Source organism: Camarhynchus parvulus, chromosome 24 (genome assembly GCF_901933205.1).
Source record: "Camarhynchus parvulus chromosome 24, STF_HiC, whole genome shotgun sequence".
Classification (NCBI taxonomy): domain Eukaryota; kingdom Metazoa; phylum Chordata; class Aves; order Passeriformes; family Thraupidae; genus Camarhynchus; species Camarhynchus parvulus.
The window spans coordinates 6129815-6145747 of NC_044594.1; the positions used below are offsets into that span (position 1 = coordinate 6129815).

Consider the following 15933-nt stretch of genomic DNA (forward strand, 5'->3'; position numbering starts at 1 on the left):
TGGTGATTAATCAAGGTGTTCCCATCTCAATCTTCAGTGCCTTGGCTCACGGTTTGGGTAGGGACAGCTCCCTGTAGGTGCCAGAAAGCCTGACATGCCTCAAGGGAAACCTTATTTTTGTTTTCTGTTCAGCAGAGGCATTTTTCATAGGAACTTTACATTTTACATAGAAAATTCAGGGGGAAGGCAAGACAAGGAGGAGCCAGAGAGCTGCAAGTGAGGGATGTGAAATGAAAACTCAGTGAGTCAAGAACTCTGGTTTATCTGCCTTATGGGGCTCCAGAGGGAGTTTTTCCCCATCCCAAGGGGAAAATTTCCAAGTGTGATAGCAGGATACAGCAAGAAATGAGGCAGATTTAAGGGAGGATTTTATTTGGTGTACTGTGGCATTGCTGCTTTCCTGACTTTCCCAGTCAGGAAAGTCTTTGCACTCACACACCTCACCTGTGTTTCTGCAGTTGGGTTCACTCTGCTGTTTGCAGCAAGTCCACCAAAAATCAGGTGTATGTCCATGTTTACTCATGGAGGTTTTGGGAGATTTGCATAAAACCTGTGAGATTTGAGTTGCAAAACAAACACCCCAGGAAGGCGTTAAGTTGAAACTGTATCTAAAAATATGGAAAATTGCAGTATTGATTATGGGGTGTTCATGGACTGCAGCAACATTTACAAACAGTCCTTGGTTTGTGGTGGGATCTGTGCCAGAATTGTTGGCAGTGTTGAGGTTGCAGGTGGGTCTTGCACTGGCATTGGTCTGTTTGCACTTTGTGATATTTGCAGGGACAGAGAAATTGGTGGTTGTTATTCAATAACAGTATTCCCCAAGTTAGTGCCCCCTCCCCAAGTCTCCAAAACTCCATGCAGCTCACTTGCTTCCCTTCTCCTGCCTGTAGAGAAAAGATTGGAGGCAAAGATGGGTTGGGATAAGAACAATCTACTGGAAACAGCAATGAGATAAGAAAAGGAACTTGTAACAGCAGCAATACAAAAACCAAAAATGCATGAAAGAGAACACAGAGCTTAACCTGACCCCAGCAATGCCCCCAAAGAGCTCCCTTGGGTCAGGACCAGCATTACCACATTGATCTATCCTCCATGCCTGCTCCAGGAGAATGATTTCCCTTCTTCTCAGAAGAGAGAGTCCCTTTCCCCTGCCCCTGGCAGTGCTATCAAATAAAGAAACAAACAAACAAACAAATAAATAGAATTAAATAATTATAATAATAAATTAATAATAAATTAAGAAGAAGAAGAAGAAGAACGACAACAGCAACAACACAACAACAACAACAACAAAACAACATCACCACCACCACAATAATAATAATAATAATAATAATAAATAATAATAATAATAATAATAATAATAATAATAATAATAGGGTCTGGTCAAGCCCCCCTCCAAGCAATTGTAAAAATTCACTCTGTCCCGGTTGAAACCAGGACACTGGTGAAGGACTGCTGGTGTCGGTTTGGAATGGAAAAACTTGAATAATGGTTTAATTTTTGCAGACCAAGACTGTTTTTGAGTGTGTTTCTTCTCAGCTACTCAAGCAACAGCGCTGATGTCACCTTTGGTCTTGGGACAGAAGTTTGTAGAATTCATAAATATTGCAAATATTGTGAGGGGGAGAGGAAGGGCAAACCCTGACTGCTGCTCTGTGGTGCCCGGTGGCACAACCCAAAGGAGCAGCCTGAAGTTGTGTCAGGGCAGGTTTAGGTTGGGTATTAGAGAGAAGGTTCTTCACCCAGAGGGTGCCTGGGCACAGGAACAGGCTCCCAGGGCACTGGGCATGGCTCAAGGTGAGCAGAGCTCAAGAAGCATTTGGACAATACTCTCAGGTGTGTGGTGTGACTCTTGGGGATGGTCCTGAGCAGGGCCAGGAGCTGGTCTCGAGGATCCTTGTGGGTCCTCTCCAGCTCAGATCATTCTGTGATTCTGTCACTTCTCATGGCCACTGTGGGTTTGGGATTTGGTGTTTGCAGGATGGAAATGTGGGAGCTCAGCGACTGATTCCTGACTCATCACTCTCCATGAGATGGAGAACGAAGAGCACAAGCCAAGGTTTGAAAGCATAGGGCAAGACTTTAGACTTTGGCCATTAATTGTTCTCAGAGAAGAACTGTTAAAACATTCATCTGCTCCCTATTTTTTATAAGGCAACCAGAAATGTTTTTTAGACATTTCATGCCCAGCAAGAGGAGGTTTCTACATTTTTGGGGTTCCCCAGCTACACTTCACTTCAAAGCTTTTTGATTTGCTGAAAAAATATCACAACTTGCTCTTTTGGGAACTTTTCTTGGGCAGAGGGCTGGGTTGCACAAAATTCAAGTATTCTCAGGTTACTTTGAAGAAGCTTCTTTGATGTTTCCCTGTGCCAGTTTGTTTTGGAAGGTGCCTTAATGGTCTTCCCCTATAAAAATAACACTTTAAAATGTATGTAGGTATCTCAGCTCTCCACTTAAAAAAATGAGCAAAGTTGTTTAATGCTGCTGTTCAAGGTACATTAACCTTGTCTGCTAAAGCTCTGACTGGCTCTTGCAGGTTTTATTCTCATGTTTATGTTGCAGAGATATCCCTGGAGCCTTTCAGAGATGGGTATCTTTGGAGAGGAGAGAAATATTTAGCAGTAATTGTTGTTCTCATCAGAAATCCACTGAAGCAGCTCCATCCTTTCTGTGGAGCTGAAGCTGGGAGGAGGATTGGGACATATTAATTAAATAAATACAAATAATAAATAAATACATGTAAATCTTAAACAAAAAGAAGAAAATATGAAATACCTAGGTGAAAATATTAAATAAATAAATGCTCTTTTCCTGGTTCTCAGGAGCCCATCCACTGACATTCCAAACCAGGGTTTGGCATGAGTTTTTTTGGCATTGTCCAACATGGTATTTCCCTCTCCCTTTTATCCCAGTGCTTATGTGTTGACCAACTGTTTTTTTAAGGAGAAAACCAGAAAAGTCTGGTCTAGACTTTGTTCTACAGATATATCAAGTCAGTATCTGCTTTAACCCATCCTTGTAGCAGAAACACAGACTCAATTCCTCCTTTTTTTTTTTTTTACCAGGCAATAACTAATAACAGGATACTGGGGGGGGCAGGGAGGTCAGCATTTAGATGCTCCCAGTGCAAAAAAGACCTCCTGAAACTGGATTGAGGAAATTTGGCCGTGATATATTCTTAAAAAAATTAAAGCTATTTGATGGCACAAGCATTCCTGATCTCCCCAGATGAGATGTTACATGAGCAACATGTTTGGAAGCAACCTTGAACATGGAGGAATGGCCAAGAATGGGTAATGTCTTGAAAAATTGGATTATTTTCTGCTTTTGACCATTTAATAGCACTTTGTTTAATTTTAGCAAGCTTGAGGTCGCATAAAGGACTTCCTGTAATGACATGAAAACCTGCTATTCATCTTTCAGGGTAATTTTGGTAAAAAGAGGCAAAAAAAGGTGGAGATTTGTTGATAGAAATGAGACATTCAAGAGGAGAGGGTCACTCTTAATTCACTTTATGGGCAATCAGGAGTTGGCATCACCCCTGGAGGGCGAGCCTGTCCTGGTGGCTCTGGGTGAGATGTATTGTCCTCTGGAGGACCCTCTCCATCCCTCCTCTGCTGTATTTCTTCATTTTAACTTAGCTGAGTGCATATATCATAAACTGCAGCCTGCACAAGCCCTCTGTGAAGATGGTGACATAAAAAACTCTCAGCCTGCTGTGGAGAGGGCGTGACTGACACGGCGTCGCTGAGAATCTCACAGCTTCTCCTCTTCAAAAAATCCCCTCCAGAAAAGGCAAACTTCCCTTCATACAGGAAAATACCTTCCATGGCTGGTAAAAAAAAAATCCTTAAGTATCTCTAATTATTTTGATGCTTCAGGTGGAGAAGATAAGGCTGAGAAGTTGATTTTCTGATTTTTTGTGTAGAATCCTCCATTATCAGTCGCATGTGTTGCTGTGGGGCAGAAGCCTCTCAATAAGCTGGAAAAAGTGATCTTTGTTTTCCCATTGGCTCAGAAACAAGAGTTGTGCTTTACAGATTAACATTTTGCTTTGAAAACACTGATGTAGAGTCCATAAAAGGATTTTAAATTTTTTTTTATTCAGCCCCAATTCTGACCAGCCCTAACCATTCTAAGATGGGTTTATGGCTGTTTTATTAATCAAGGAGGTCATATTCACCTGGAGGGTGACTGGCAATACTTTGGTATTTTAAATGTTTTAAGGCATCATGGAAAAAAACCCCAACTTTTCAACTTAGTCTTTAATTATTTTTACTTGAAAAAGGATGTAATATATTGCTGGTAAAAAACCCCAGCCTATAAATCTGAGAGTCTTTTAGATAGGCAAGCTCTTTGGGAAATACATTTCCAAAGTAATGGCAACATTTCAGTGATAGCTGAAATAATTTTATTTCATAAGGAAATTTAGGATACTTTGATCTCAAGTCACTGCCAAAATGTGAAGTACTGCTGCTTCCGGAAATGAAAGAGCCTTTATGGGTTTTTATTGCTCACCATTTCTTTCGTCTGTGCAAATCCCCCAGGAGCTGGCTGCAATTCCTGCCCTCCCTGCTCCCCAGAATTCTCTCTTCACCCACGATTTGAACATTTCCCTGAGGTGGGCTGGAAGGAGTTGGCAGGGGTTTGGTGATGCTGTGCTCCTGCCAATACCTGGATGCCCATAGTCAAAGTCAAAAATTAATTTAAGTGGGGGAAAGAAAGAAAAGAGAGGGGATTAATGTATAAAACAAAAATACAAAAAATAAGAAAGGGTTAATGCACATAATGGCAGCTTTCAACCCTTCCCTGTGCTGGCTGCTGATAAATCCATGGGGCTGACAGCTCTGCCCTGTTATCCTGAGATTCATGGCTGGGGCTCCCACGTGAAACACCTGTCCAGCTTTTCCTGTGGCCACCAGACATTTCCTGGGTATTTACAGTGCCTGAGTGCATTTGTTTCCCCCAAGATAAATAAATATATTGCTATTGGCAACAGCTGTCTCCCACTCTCCCGCTTTATCCCTTTTTTTTCCCCCCACATTTATCTGTCAGTTCTATTCTCCAAACAAATCATCACCCATAAACCTCAATGAACAGCTTGATTTGAGCAGCTTAGATATTATTCAGCAATTAAATTGGGCTCTGGGCTGCCACCTTCTGGGAATAGACTCACCCAAAAAGCTCACACCCCCCAGCAAACCGCCACGTGCTGGCTGTAGGATCTCTCTTGGCAGGAACAATAGATGCCAAGCAGGGTATTTTTCCCAAAATAGCAATGTCTTTTTTTTTTTTTTAGCTTCCCACACAGATGTCCAGACTGTCACAGTGCTTAATTCTGCTTTTCCCCAGCTGAAACTCTTTCTGGTGGGGAGGTTTTTCCCTGGGTGTTGCCCCCCGAGGACAGGGATATTTGTGTGCCTGCAGCTGTGAGCTGAGTTTGACATTGGACATCAAAGGTTTTAAGCTGTGAGTTCACTCAGGAGCAGATAATTTTGCCTCCTGCTATTTTGCTGTTGGGAGGAAAAAGATGAAGAGCATCATTTTAATCCCATAAATGCAATATCCTCACTGCTAGAGGTCTGTGTCAGGCAAGAACCCTGATCTACCTTCACAATGCACAGGATTTTGGGTGTGATTTCTTAGTATTCGATTCGTGGGCTATCCATATTTGTGCAAAGTATAAGAAAGAATAACCTCATTTATTCATGCAAAATAAAGAAGAGTTGCTGATGTTCATCCCATGCACACAGTACTTGGCTTTCCATTTGGATGTGTGCATTTGTGAACTTAGTGCCTGGCAAAGCCTGAAGCCTCGAGAAAATCAGAATATTGCACCTCTTCCCCCAAAACAATGTCATAGAGAGGATTACATTTTTCACAAAGATTCCCAAATGTGCCTCAGTTTTGACTGAGCTCATCAATGCCTTTTCTCCTCTTCCTTGCACCTTCCTGCCTGTCACCGTTTCCTGGTGAAAGCAGTGCTTACACTGGTTTTGTGTTCTATTCCCTGACAGTATCTGGGGACTTCCATAACTTTCTGCATTTCCTCATGGGGTGCTGCCATGGCTTTTCCCCAGATAAGAAGCCAGTGCATCACAGTGGGGACATCCATGGGGAGGTGTCATCTCTTACAGAAAGGAGGCATTGCAAGAAGAAAGGGGCTCCCAAGAAGATTTTTTGGGTAACTTTGTGAGTTGGCCCAAACCAGAGCTCCGAGCCACAGAGAGGACAGGGCAGAGTTTGTTAAGAATTCAGGCAAGATTATTGGCTTTTCTTTCTGAAGCAGCCACACAGCTGCAGTGTAGTGGGGAGGAGGTATTTTCAGGGCCAAGAATTGCTTTTGGGTCACATCTACCACCAGGCCTGTTTGTTGGGGACTTCTCCCAACCAAGCGCTCCCTTCCTGGTGCCCCTCTTTTTCTCCATCTCCTTTGGACCTGAAGATACAAAAAAAAATTAGTCTGCTTTTCTCCCAGATAACTGCATTTTAGGGAAAGCAGCAGTGTCCAGAGAGGTTGGAGGCAGTGTAAGGACCATCTCCTCAGTTTATGGGGTGTGCAAAATCCAGGTTTGCTCCCTGGCTCAAATCAAACAAGAGTTTCCACATTTCTGTGCATTCAATCATCTTGGGGTCAGTCACCTCAGCACAGGAGACAGCTGGGTTGGAGTGCACAGCATAGGAATATGTTAAATAAAATAATAAATAAATATATTAAATATGTTGGTGAATCTCCACATTGGATTCTCAATGTCCCTTCTGAGGATGTGATTCTGTGGTGACCAAAGGCAAAGAGACACATCATTTTGAGAGGGTTTAGTGTATAATTTAAAAAATGGCAAGTTTTGTATTTATGGTTTGTCCTTCTGCTTCCAGAAAAGAGGAATAGCTGGAAAGGGGATGGAAATCCCCATTTAGGCAGTGTGGTTAGGCATGAGGGGTGGGAAGAAAATACCCTGGGTGTGCCAGGGTTCACAGGGGAGAAAATATCATAGGTTTTACTGATGGCACTTTCATCTCCAAGTGAAGATCTCCCTGCTTCTCTTCCCCCCAATGCATTCCTTATCCAAAATCACAAATCTCAAAAAAATCATCAAATCACGATAAGGCTCATCAAACCGCCTCGAGTTTCTTCCAGGGACTGTGTGGCAGAAGGCAGTGTGAGGAATGTCACCTCTCCTCTCTGCCTTTCGTTTTCCCTTCCCTTTCTGTGGGATTTTTCAGGGGTGGGGAGATCCCTGGTACTCCAGAGCTCTGTTCTCCTGCCCACAGGTTCTCGATGTGAGTCCCAAGCAGGATGCACCATGTCTCCCCTGCACCAGCTCTGACCATGATGGCCACCCAGACAGTGCCTCCTCCTCCCTACCAGGACAGCCCACAGGTGAGTGTCCTCCAGACCCCCAGGACCCCCAGCTCCTGCATTCATTGCCTTGATTTCCCAAATAATGCCCATTGCACAATATTTCACCCCAGAGCATTCATCTCAGAGACTGCCAGAATTAAAACCTCTTCTGTCAGTCTGCAAGATGGAAAGATTTTGGGTAAAACTATGGGCTTTTCCCCCTTTTTCTCTTATGTCTTAAGCTGTGCCTAGGGAAATTTAGGTTGGATGTTAGAAAAATGGTTTTTTACTGAAAGAGTGATAAAGTTCTGGAATGTTCTGCCCAGGGAGGTGGTGGAGTCACCATCCCTGGGTGTGTTTAACAAAGCCTGGATGTGGCACTGGGTTCCAGGGTTGAGTTGAGGTCTTGGGGATGGGTTGGACTTGATGATCTTGAAGGTCTTTTCCAACCTGGTGATTCTGTGAATTTTGTAAATTCTGTGATTCTGTGATTTTTGGGGTCTTTGGGTCTTCTTGGAAAGCTGACATGGTGGCATGATTGCAACCAGCAGGTTAAATAGCTGGGAACATTTGGAACATTTGGCTAAACCAGGACAGGCCTAGTCATAGGAATGGCCTTTGATTTATTTCAATGGCATTTTTTAATAACCTGTGGCAGGGGAGAAAAAAAGATTTCATCTCCAGTGGTGCTCTAAGCAGTCAAGTAACTTTTTCAAGCATCGTTATGGAGTCAAGTTATTATAAGAAGAGGAGTTTGTCCAAGAGAAACTCTTCTGGAGCACCCCAGAGGGCTGGACTTGGGAGTTGAGGATGGATTTTGGGGATGGTTCTGCATCTTGAAGCCTAAAAAATGGATTTTGGAGATGGTCCTGCACCTTGAAGCCTAAATTTACCCCTAAAAAATGCTGAGAATTTTTTAGGGATAAATTTATATCGCATTTCTGCTTTCCCGGCTACAAAGACTGAGCAGAGGTGATCTGTATTGTGCACTGAGGCAGCTCCATGTTCAAAGCAGCTTTTTTTTTTGTGTTCGTGTGGGAGATTTCAAGCTTTTCCTTATTTGCTGCGTTTCTCATCTGCAAAAGCAGAAAAATCTCCCCTCCCAAAAAAAAAAACCAAAAAATCCGACAAAAAAACCAAAACAAAAAACCCCAAACAAACAAACAAAAAAAAAAAAAAAAAGAAAGAAAAATAAAGAAAAAAAAAAAAACAAAAAAGAAAACGAAAAACCCACCAAAAAACTCACCCCCCCAAGCCTGTCCTCTGCAAGCTAAAATAAATAAATTGACTTTTACACCCCCCCTTGGAGCCACCCGTGTCTCCTTTCTCCTCATTTCCTTTGGTGGGAAAAGGTCACTTCTCGCAAACGACACCTCGGTGGGGTTTTATGGCTCCTCCAACTTCTGTGTCATCATTTGCTCGCTTCGCTGCTCTGCCTTGAGTAGGGCTGGGGTTTTTTTTTTCCAAATTTTTTTTTTTCCCTTTCTCGCTTACACAGCGGGGAGCCACGGCACCGTTTGAGTCCTAATGGGCAATTTAAGGGACTTTTAAAATAGCGACATTTTCCCTGGCATCCTTTGGAGACGTCCCCTCTCCCTTCTCCCTCCCTGTCCCTTCTCTGCCCCCTGTTTGAACACATCGAATTTTGGGGACCCTCAAGAGCTTTGCTGACCAAATCCTTCCTTTTTTACCTCATCAAGGAGGTTGCTCAAGCGTTTAGTGGGTTTGGAAGGAAAAGCTGCAGCCAAAGAATTGATTGTATATTTTTTTTGACTCGTCTGCGAGTGCTGTGAACTTTTCACCTGAAAATTTGGGATTTCTAGGGATTGGAAAAGCAAATTACACAAATTTCTTCTCTCCAGAAGTGGGGAAGAAACGGGGAGGAGTGGATAAATGGAAAAATTATTGATTATCAGAGCTCCTCCTCATCAAGGGAAGCACTTTGGGGAGAAAAGTGCTAAAAAAAGGGATTTGGGGAACTTTGCATTCATGTTTTACAGCAGAGGCTGTGCAAGCTGTCACCCTCACTGTCAGAAACAGCAAAAACGAAGCAGAAATGATGGGAAAAGCTTCCTTTTGGAAGGAAAAAATGCTTCATTAATCCCTGGAATCTGTTAAAGGAGTGGAACATGGAGCATCTTTTACACCAAGCATGGTCTGATTGAGTCCTCTACCTGTTGAAAATTAAAATCTGTATTAAAATCAGTTTTCTGTAATGAATGGCAACCAAAAGCTGAGGAAGAATCTTCAGCCACTTCAATGCCAAAAGGTTTTTTTTTTTTAATTGGTATTTTTAGCATCAAAAGTGGTGAAAGCAGCTTTGCCCTACCAAAAAAAATGCTCCTTAGGTGGTCACAAGAGGGACAAAAAAAGGGAAGAAGGGGGATTTCTTTATTTATCAATTCATTTATTCTAAAAATATATTTAAGAAAAAGTGTTGTTAAAAATTGGGTTAATTTTTCATAAAGTTCAGCACAGAAAGTGATAAAAAGCATCTTCCCCCCAAGTGGTTACAACAGGGACAAAAATGACCAACAAATAAATAAATAAATAACTTAGTCTAGAAATATATTTTGAAAAAAAATTTAAAAATCAGATGGAGAAGTTGATTTTTCATCATTTTCAACACAGAAAGTGGTAAAAGTATCTTTCCTCCTCCCCTCCTCCCCATAAAAAGTGCTTTTTTGGTGATTATAACAGGGACATATATATTTAAATGTATTTAATTTATTTATTTAAATTTTATATTTTCTATATGTAAAATGTATTTTTAAGGATATTTTGAACATAATTTAAATTTTTTTTCAACATTTTAGCATCTCTTTTTGTATTTTCTACATTTTAAAGCATTTTGGATTTTTACAAATGTATTTTATACATTTTTCTGCATTTAAAATAAATTTTTAACATATTTATAAAACATTTTTTGGTTTTCACATCTCTGAACATATTTGTAACATTTTAAAGCTTTGCTTTTCCAATATATTTGTAAACACATTTTGAACATATTTGAAACATATTTTAATAAATTTTTAACAGTTTACATAATTATTGTCACCATTATAATTTTTTCTTCACTTTTTTGCTGCTTTTCAAACATAACTTTTTGTGCTTTTTATTTTCCTTTTCCATTTACCTTTTTTCCCCTCCTCCTCCAACTATTTTTGGCCATTTTCCATGGGAAAAAGAAACCAAACCAAAACGCACCTGTGTTTTTTTTAATCAAAATTTACAACTTTTACACCCAAATATTTCCTCCTATTTCCCATTTTCCTGCTACCAAGAATCTGCTGCCTTTTCCCTCCCCACCTGCTCCCCCAAATTCCAGTTTGGGCTCCATTTTTTTCCCTCCTCCCTAATTCAGCTGCAAATCCTCCCCCATCTCAGCATCCTCTCCCTTCTTTTTGGAATTATTTTTTTACTTATTTTTTGTTCTTTTCTTTAGTCCAAGGTGAGGTAATGGCTTCAGAGCAGCCCCAAAGGAAGCTTTTTTTTTTTTTTTTGGGTAATAGCTCAATTAGTTGCAGACTTGGCTGGAAATATTCAACTTGGCAGGATGCAAAAAGGGCTTTGGAATCCTGGTAAATAAGTGTGATGGTGGTGGGGGGGGAAAAAAAGGGAAAAGGGAAAAAAGATGAAGAGATATTCAGTGATGTGGCTGGATTATCCCAAAATCTTCTGCATTCTGGTTTTAAATGGAAAATGGGGGGGAAAAAAGAGAAATCCCAACTGCTGGGATCAGGAGGGGAAGTGAAGCCCAAACTTCACTCATTTCTTTAGCACCAGGGAGGGGAAGAGGGACAGAAATTGAACCTGTTGGGAGAGTTGGAAATTAAATAGAGCCAAGTGAATTTGCAGGTGCTGGAGCCCAACTTTGGAGTTATGAACAATAAAAGAGATTGAAAAGGAAAAAAAAAAACAAATGGAAAAAAAGCGACAGCAAAAGGTCAGGCAGGAGATATTAAAGGCAAACATTTTAAAAGCAGAAGGTGTCATGATTTTGGTCCAGCTTGGGTTTATAAAGTTTTACATATTTTTGTATAAAGATACGTATTGCATTTACACTAATTAATGACGTGATAATTTATGTATATGAACATTTTTATATATCAACAATCACAAATAAATTTAAAGGTATATTAGACAAATAAATAAAAAGTACATATAAGTCCATTTCTGTATAAATACAGAAATAAATTTATAAATGTATCAGACAAATAAATAATATATATTATTTATATCAAAACACAGACAGGAAGAAATAAATGTATTAGACAAATAAATGCACTATATATATAATGTTTAGCAATGATATATAATAAATAAACTATATATTAAAATTATATATAAAATATAAAATTATATATAATTTTTATAGATATAAAATGATGTATAAATTAAAATTATATGTAAAATGTTTAGCAAGAACCAGAGCTCCCTTTTGCTCCGTGCCTCAAGGGAAGGCTGAACATTTACAGGTAAAAATAGGCAAATACTAATTTTTGCACAAATTTCAGCAGAGAGGCAGGCAAACCAACCACTTTGTAACAGTTTTTCCCTGGGATTTTAGGCTGAAACCTCTGGATTTGGGGTGCTGCTGATGCATTTGAGCCTCAGTTATTTCAAATTCTCCCAGAAGTTTTTTTTAAAGGAATCTTTTGATGGTAATGCAAAGGCTAGGTTGGACCTATCTGAAGTCTGACAATGAGTAATTCAGATTTTTTTCAAGTTTTAAGCAAAAACTGCCCCTAAATAGGTGTTGCCCTGTTCCAGAAGGTGTTGGATGTTGGAAGGATGCTCAGGGATTCACAGGAGCACAGGCACAAGCACATCTCCCATCTTAAAGATTCATATTTACCTGAAATCATTGCTGTTTTTAAAATAAGCACAATATTTGTAGTCAGAGCGATTTATTTCACATTCCCATGATGGCAGCACTGGGGCTAAAGTTGGGTGATTTGGGCATGGGCACCAAAAAAATTGAGTTTTTTTGGCTGTCTTCTCACAGCTCTGAGGTGACTCATTGCTGGGCTTGGCGAGCTGGAAGAGGCTCACCTAATTTTGGGATAAAATTGAAAATGACTCTGTCTAGACAGTAATACCTGCTTTGAAAGAGCTCTTGGCAAGCCACGGTGCTGCAGCTGATTTAATCTGGGACTTGTGTGAAACATCCCTGCCTAAATTACCCCGCACAATAGAGATGGTGGGAGTGTTTTCCTGTATTTCCCCCAGTGAAAAGTGGGAAAAGTGGGGGAAAATGTGTAAAAATCTAAACCTTCTCTTTCCAGGCACACAGAATGCCTGGGTATGTTTTACCTGCCCCACAAGAGCACTACATCCCAAATTCCCAAAATCCCGCACAGAATGCCGCGAAACCCGTCAGGAAAGCACAACAAACCCTGGGTTTTTTTTATTTTATTGTATTTTTTTTATTTCACATTCTTTTTCCCCTCTCCCCTTTACTCCCTGCCCTCCTCAGATGACAGCCACAGCCCAGCAAAGCCTAGAGCACTGCATCCTGAACTCCCCAAATCCCGCGCAGAACGCCGCGAAACCCGTCAGGAAAGCACAACAAACCCTGTTTTTATTTTATTTTATTATTTAATTTAATTTAATTTAATTTTATTTTATTTTATTTCTCATTCTTTTCCCCCTCTCCCCTTTACTCCCTGCCCTCCCCAGATGACAGCCACAGCCCAACAAAGCCTAGAGTGCTGCATCCCCAACTCCCAAAATCCCATGCAGAGCACCATAAAACCCATCAGGAAAGCACAACAAACCCTTTTTTTATTATTTTATTTTATTTTATTTTATTTTATTTTATTTTATTTCACATTATTTTCCCCCTCCCCTCTTTACTCCCTGCCCTCCCCAGATGACAGCCGCAGCCCAGCAAAGCCTAGAGCGCTGCATCCCGAACTCCCCAAATCCCGCGCAGAACGCCGCGAAACCCGTCAGGAAAGCACAACAAGCCCTGTTTCCATTTTATTATATTTTATTTCACATTGTTTTTCCCCTCTCTCCTTTATCCCCTGCCCTCCCCAGATGACAGCCACAGCCCAGCAGCCCACCAAAGCCCAGCCCGTGCACCTCACCACGCCGGCGGCGGCCGCCAACGCTCCGGTGCCGACCGCGGGCGGCGACCCCCAGGCACAGCTGGAGGCCGACAAGAGGGCTGTCTACAGGTGAGGCAAGCTAATTGCATTCATTAATGCCTTTTAATTAATGGTTTCGTTGCTGTAATGCATCAATTATTCCATTATTGTGGGTTGTTGCATCAGTTCGGTGATGCATTAATTAATGCATTGGTTGGTTGATGCGTTCGTTATTATTATGCCTTATTAATCTGCTGTTCTTCTAATGCATTAATTAACACATGGGAAGGGGGAATTAGCAATTAGCTCCTTTTTAGCAATAATAACCATTGATTGTAACGTGTGGTGATGGAGCTCCTTCGTGGATATTGTTCTGCAGCATCTCTGCCCCTTCAAAATATTTAAAAAACCCCTAAATTTACCTTTTTGGGGACAAAGCCATGTGACTTAAGGCTGAACAAGGAGTGAATCACACATTAACCTGAAATGTGCTATTCCTGCATCTGTACAGGATGTGGGCAGTAATGGGCAAGGGATGGGGGGCTCCTCCAGTCCATTTTTTGGTCAATTTGGCCATAATAATATATAATATTCTTATATGTGCTTATATGCTTATAGTATAACTACTATAAGTAATGTTTTAATTATGTAAATAGTATAATTATATAAGTAAGATTTAATTATACAGGTGATATGTGATAATTTACAAATCACAGAGCAATGATGCAAGAGTAACAATATTCTAATAAAATTAGGATTAAAGGTTAAGGTTTAGGATTAACCTATCAATGACCAGGGCTGTGGGGGCTTGTGAACCAAAAAATTGCAGGTTAGACTTGAAGGAAATAAAATATTTGTCCTACAAATATCAAATATTGCAAGGCTGAAAGGTCTGAAAAAGCGGATGAAAGTGTGGAACAAACTCACTCTTTCCCAGGAAAACACCAAGGATTATTCACTGCAGGTCTTCCAGTGATGGAAATAATTTCCTCAAAGCAAAAGAAGCCATTTGAGGACAAAAATACTTTTTTTTGCCCTTCCTTGTGGAGTTCTGGAGCATTTGTGGGATAAAGGGAAGAAAACAAACCCCAACCCACCCTGGAGTTTTCACAGCCTTAATTGGAAGGTCAAAGACATGGAAAAAACACCTTGTGGGAGATATTGCCCCCAGAAAACTGGGGGGAAGTTGTTGTCCAGTTCCACGTGTGCGCTTATTGCCCAAACCTGGACGCTTGATTTTGGCTACTAGCCAAAACAATCCCACAGTTATATTTTTATATAAAACAAATATATCCTACTATATATTTATGCAAAATATTATGTATATACACATAAAATTAACCTTTTTTTGCTGAATGTCTCCCTATCCACTGGTTCAAATGGATGGTGTGTATGTCATTAGATATCAAAAGCACACAAGGATTTTTCTTATCTCTCCTAGGTCCATTTCCCTCCACCCAAAACAATGGATTTTTGTTAATTTTCAATAATTGCACCAAGGCAGAAGGCATTGGCTGTGAGCATCAGTCGATCAAGCTGGAGGGAAATTGCTGGGAAAATGTGATGGGAAATATAAAAACCCATGGACAAGTCACCCTGCCGGGTTTTATGCCCTAGCAGGAGCTTTATCACCTGTTAAAAAAAATAGAAAAAAGAGGAAAAAATAAATCCTTCCCAACCCTTGTTGGTGTGGGAGCAGCTTGGCAGGGACTGGTCCAGCAGTGCCACTTCTCAGCTGCAATTTTCTCCCAGCTAAAGTGTTTTCTTGACTTTATGCAACAATGGGGCTGGGACTTCCCAATGGATTTTGGACCACAGAAGATGGTGCTCCTGAAGGGAAATGATGCTTAAATCACCCGAGCACCACAAATTGGATTTTTCCAAGTGGATTTCTTTGCATTAATTTTGATGGGGAGCTTTTTGTGGGGTTATTTTTTGTAGTTTGGGGTTTTTTTTTTGTTGTTTTGTTTTGGGTTGTTTGAGGTTTTTTTAGGGGAAAAGGGATGAAAAAAATAAAATTCCTGTTGTGACGTGCCCGCTGTGCTGCTGGCTCGGCTGAAGGTGGGAAATTAGGCCATTAGAGGAATTCATTCCTCTTTATTAGCCCGTGTCGAATCCTTTTTATTAGTGGCTGCAAACGACCTCTCTCCTGCAGGAAAATGTCAGGGCTGGTTCAGCCCTTTCATTTGGAGGATTCCCTGGCAGAAAAAAAACCCCAACTAAACAAACTATTTTTTTTTTTTCAAAACTGAAATCAGCAAAAGCAGATTTTTCTACCCCAAAATTCTCCTTTGTGCCATAGGGGTGGTTTTCCAACTCTGTAACACTCACACTGGGCAAAATCCTCCTGATTCCTCTGTGCATCCTGGATATCCATCTATTCCCCCCACTGCAAATTTCATGGCAAAGAGGGGCTCCAGCTCTCAATTTTTATGCCACAACCTCCATCTGACGTGGTAGGCTGTCCTTTCCTTTGCATGGTGTGAG

General features: G+C 40.8%; 1 protein-coding gene across 5 annotated transcripts in view; it reads left to right on the forward strand.

Moving 5' to 3' along the window:
* Window positions 1-15933, forward strand: part of PKNOX2 (PBX/knotted 1 homeobox 2) — a 97925-nt gene that overhangs the window by 61806 nt on the left and 20186 nt on the right. For all 5 annotated transcript variants that reach the window (XM_030964955.1, XM_030964953.1, XM_030964957.1 and 2 more), the window contains 2 exons: window positions 7282-7390; window positions 13397-13536. In XM_030964955.1, coding sequence (XP_030820815.1) covers window positions 7307-7390; window positions 13397-13536 — 224 coding nt within the window. In that variant the 5' untranslated portion in view covers window positions 7282-7306. The remainder of the gene's footprint in view (window positions 1-7281; window positions 7391-13396; window positions 13537-15933) is intronic.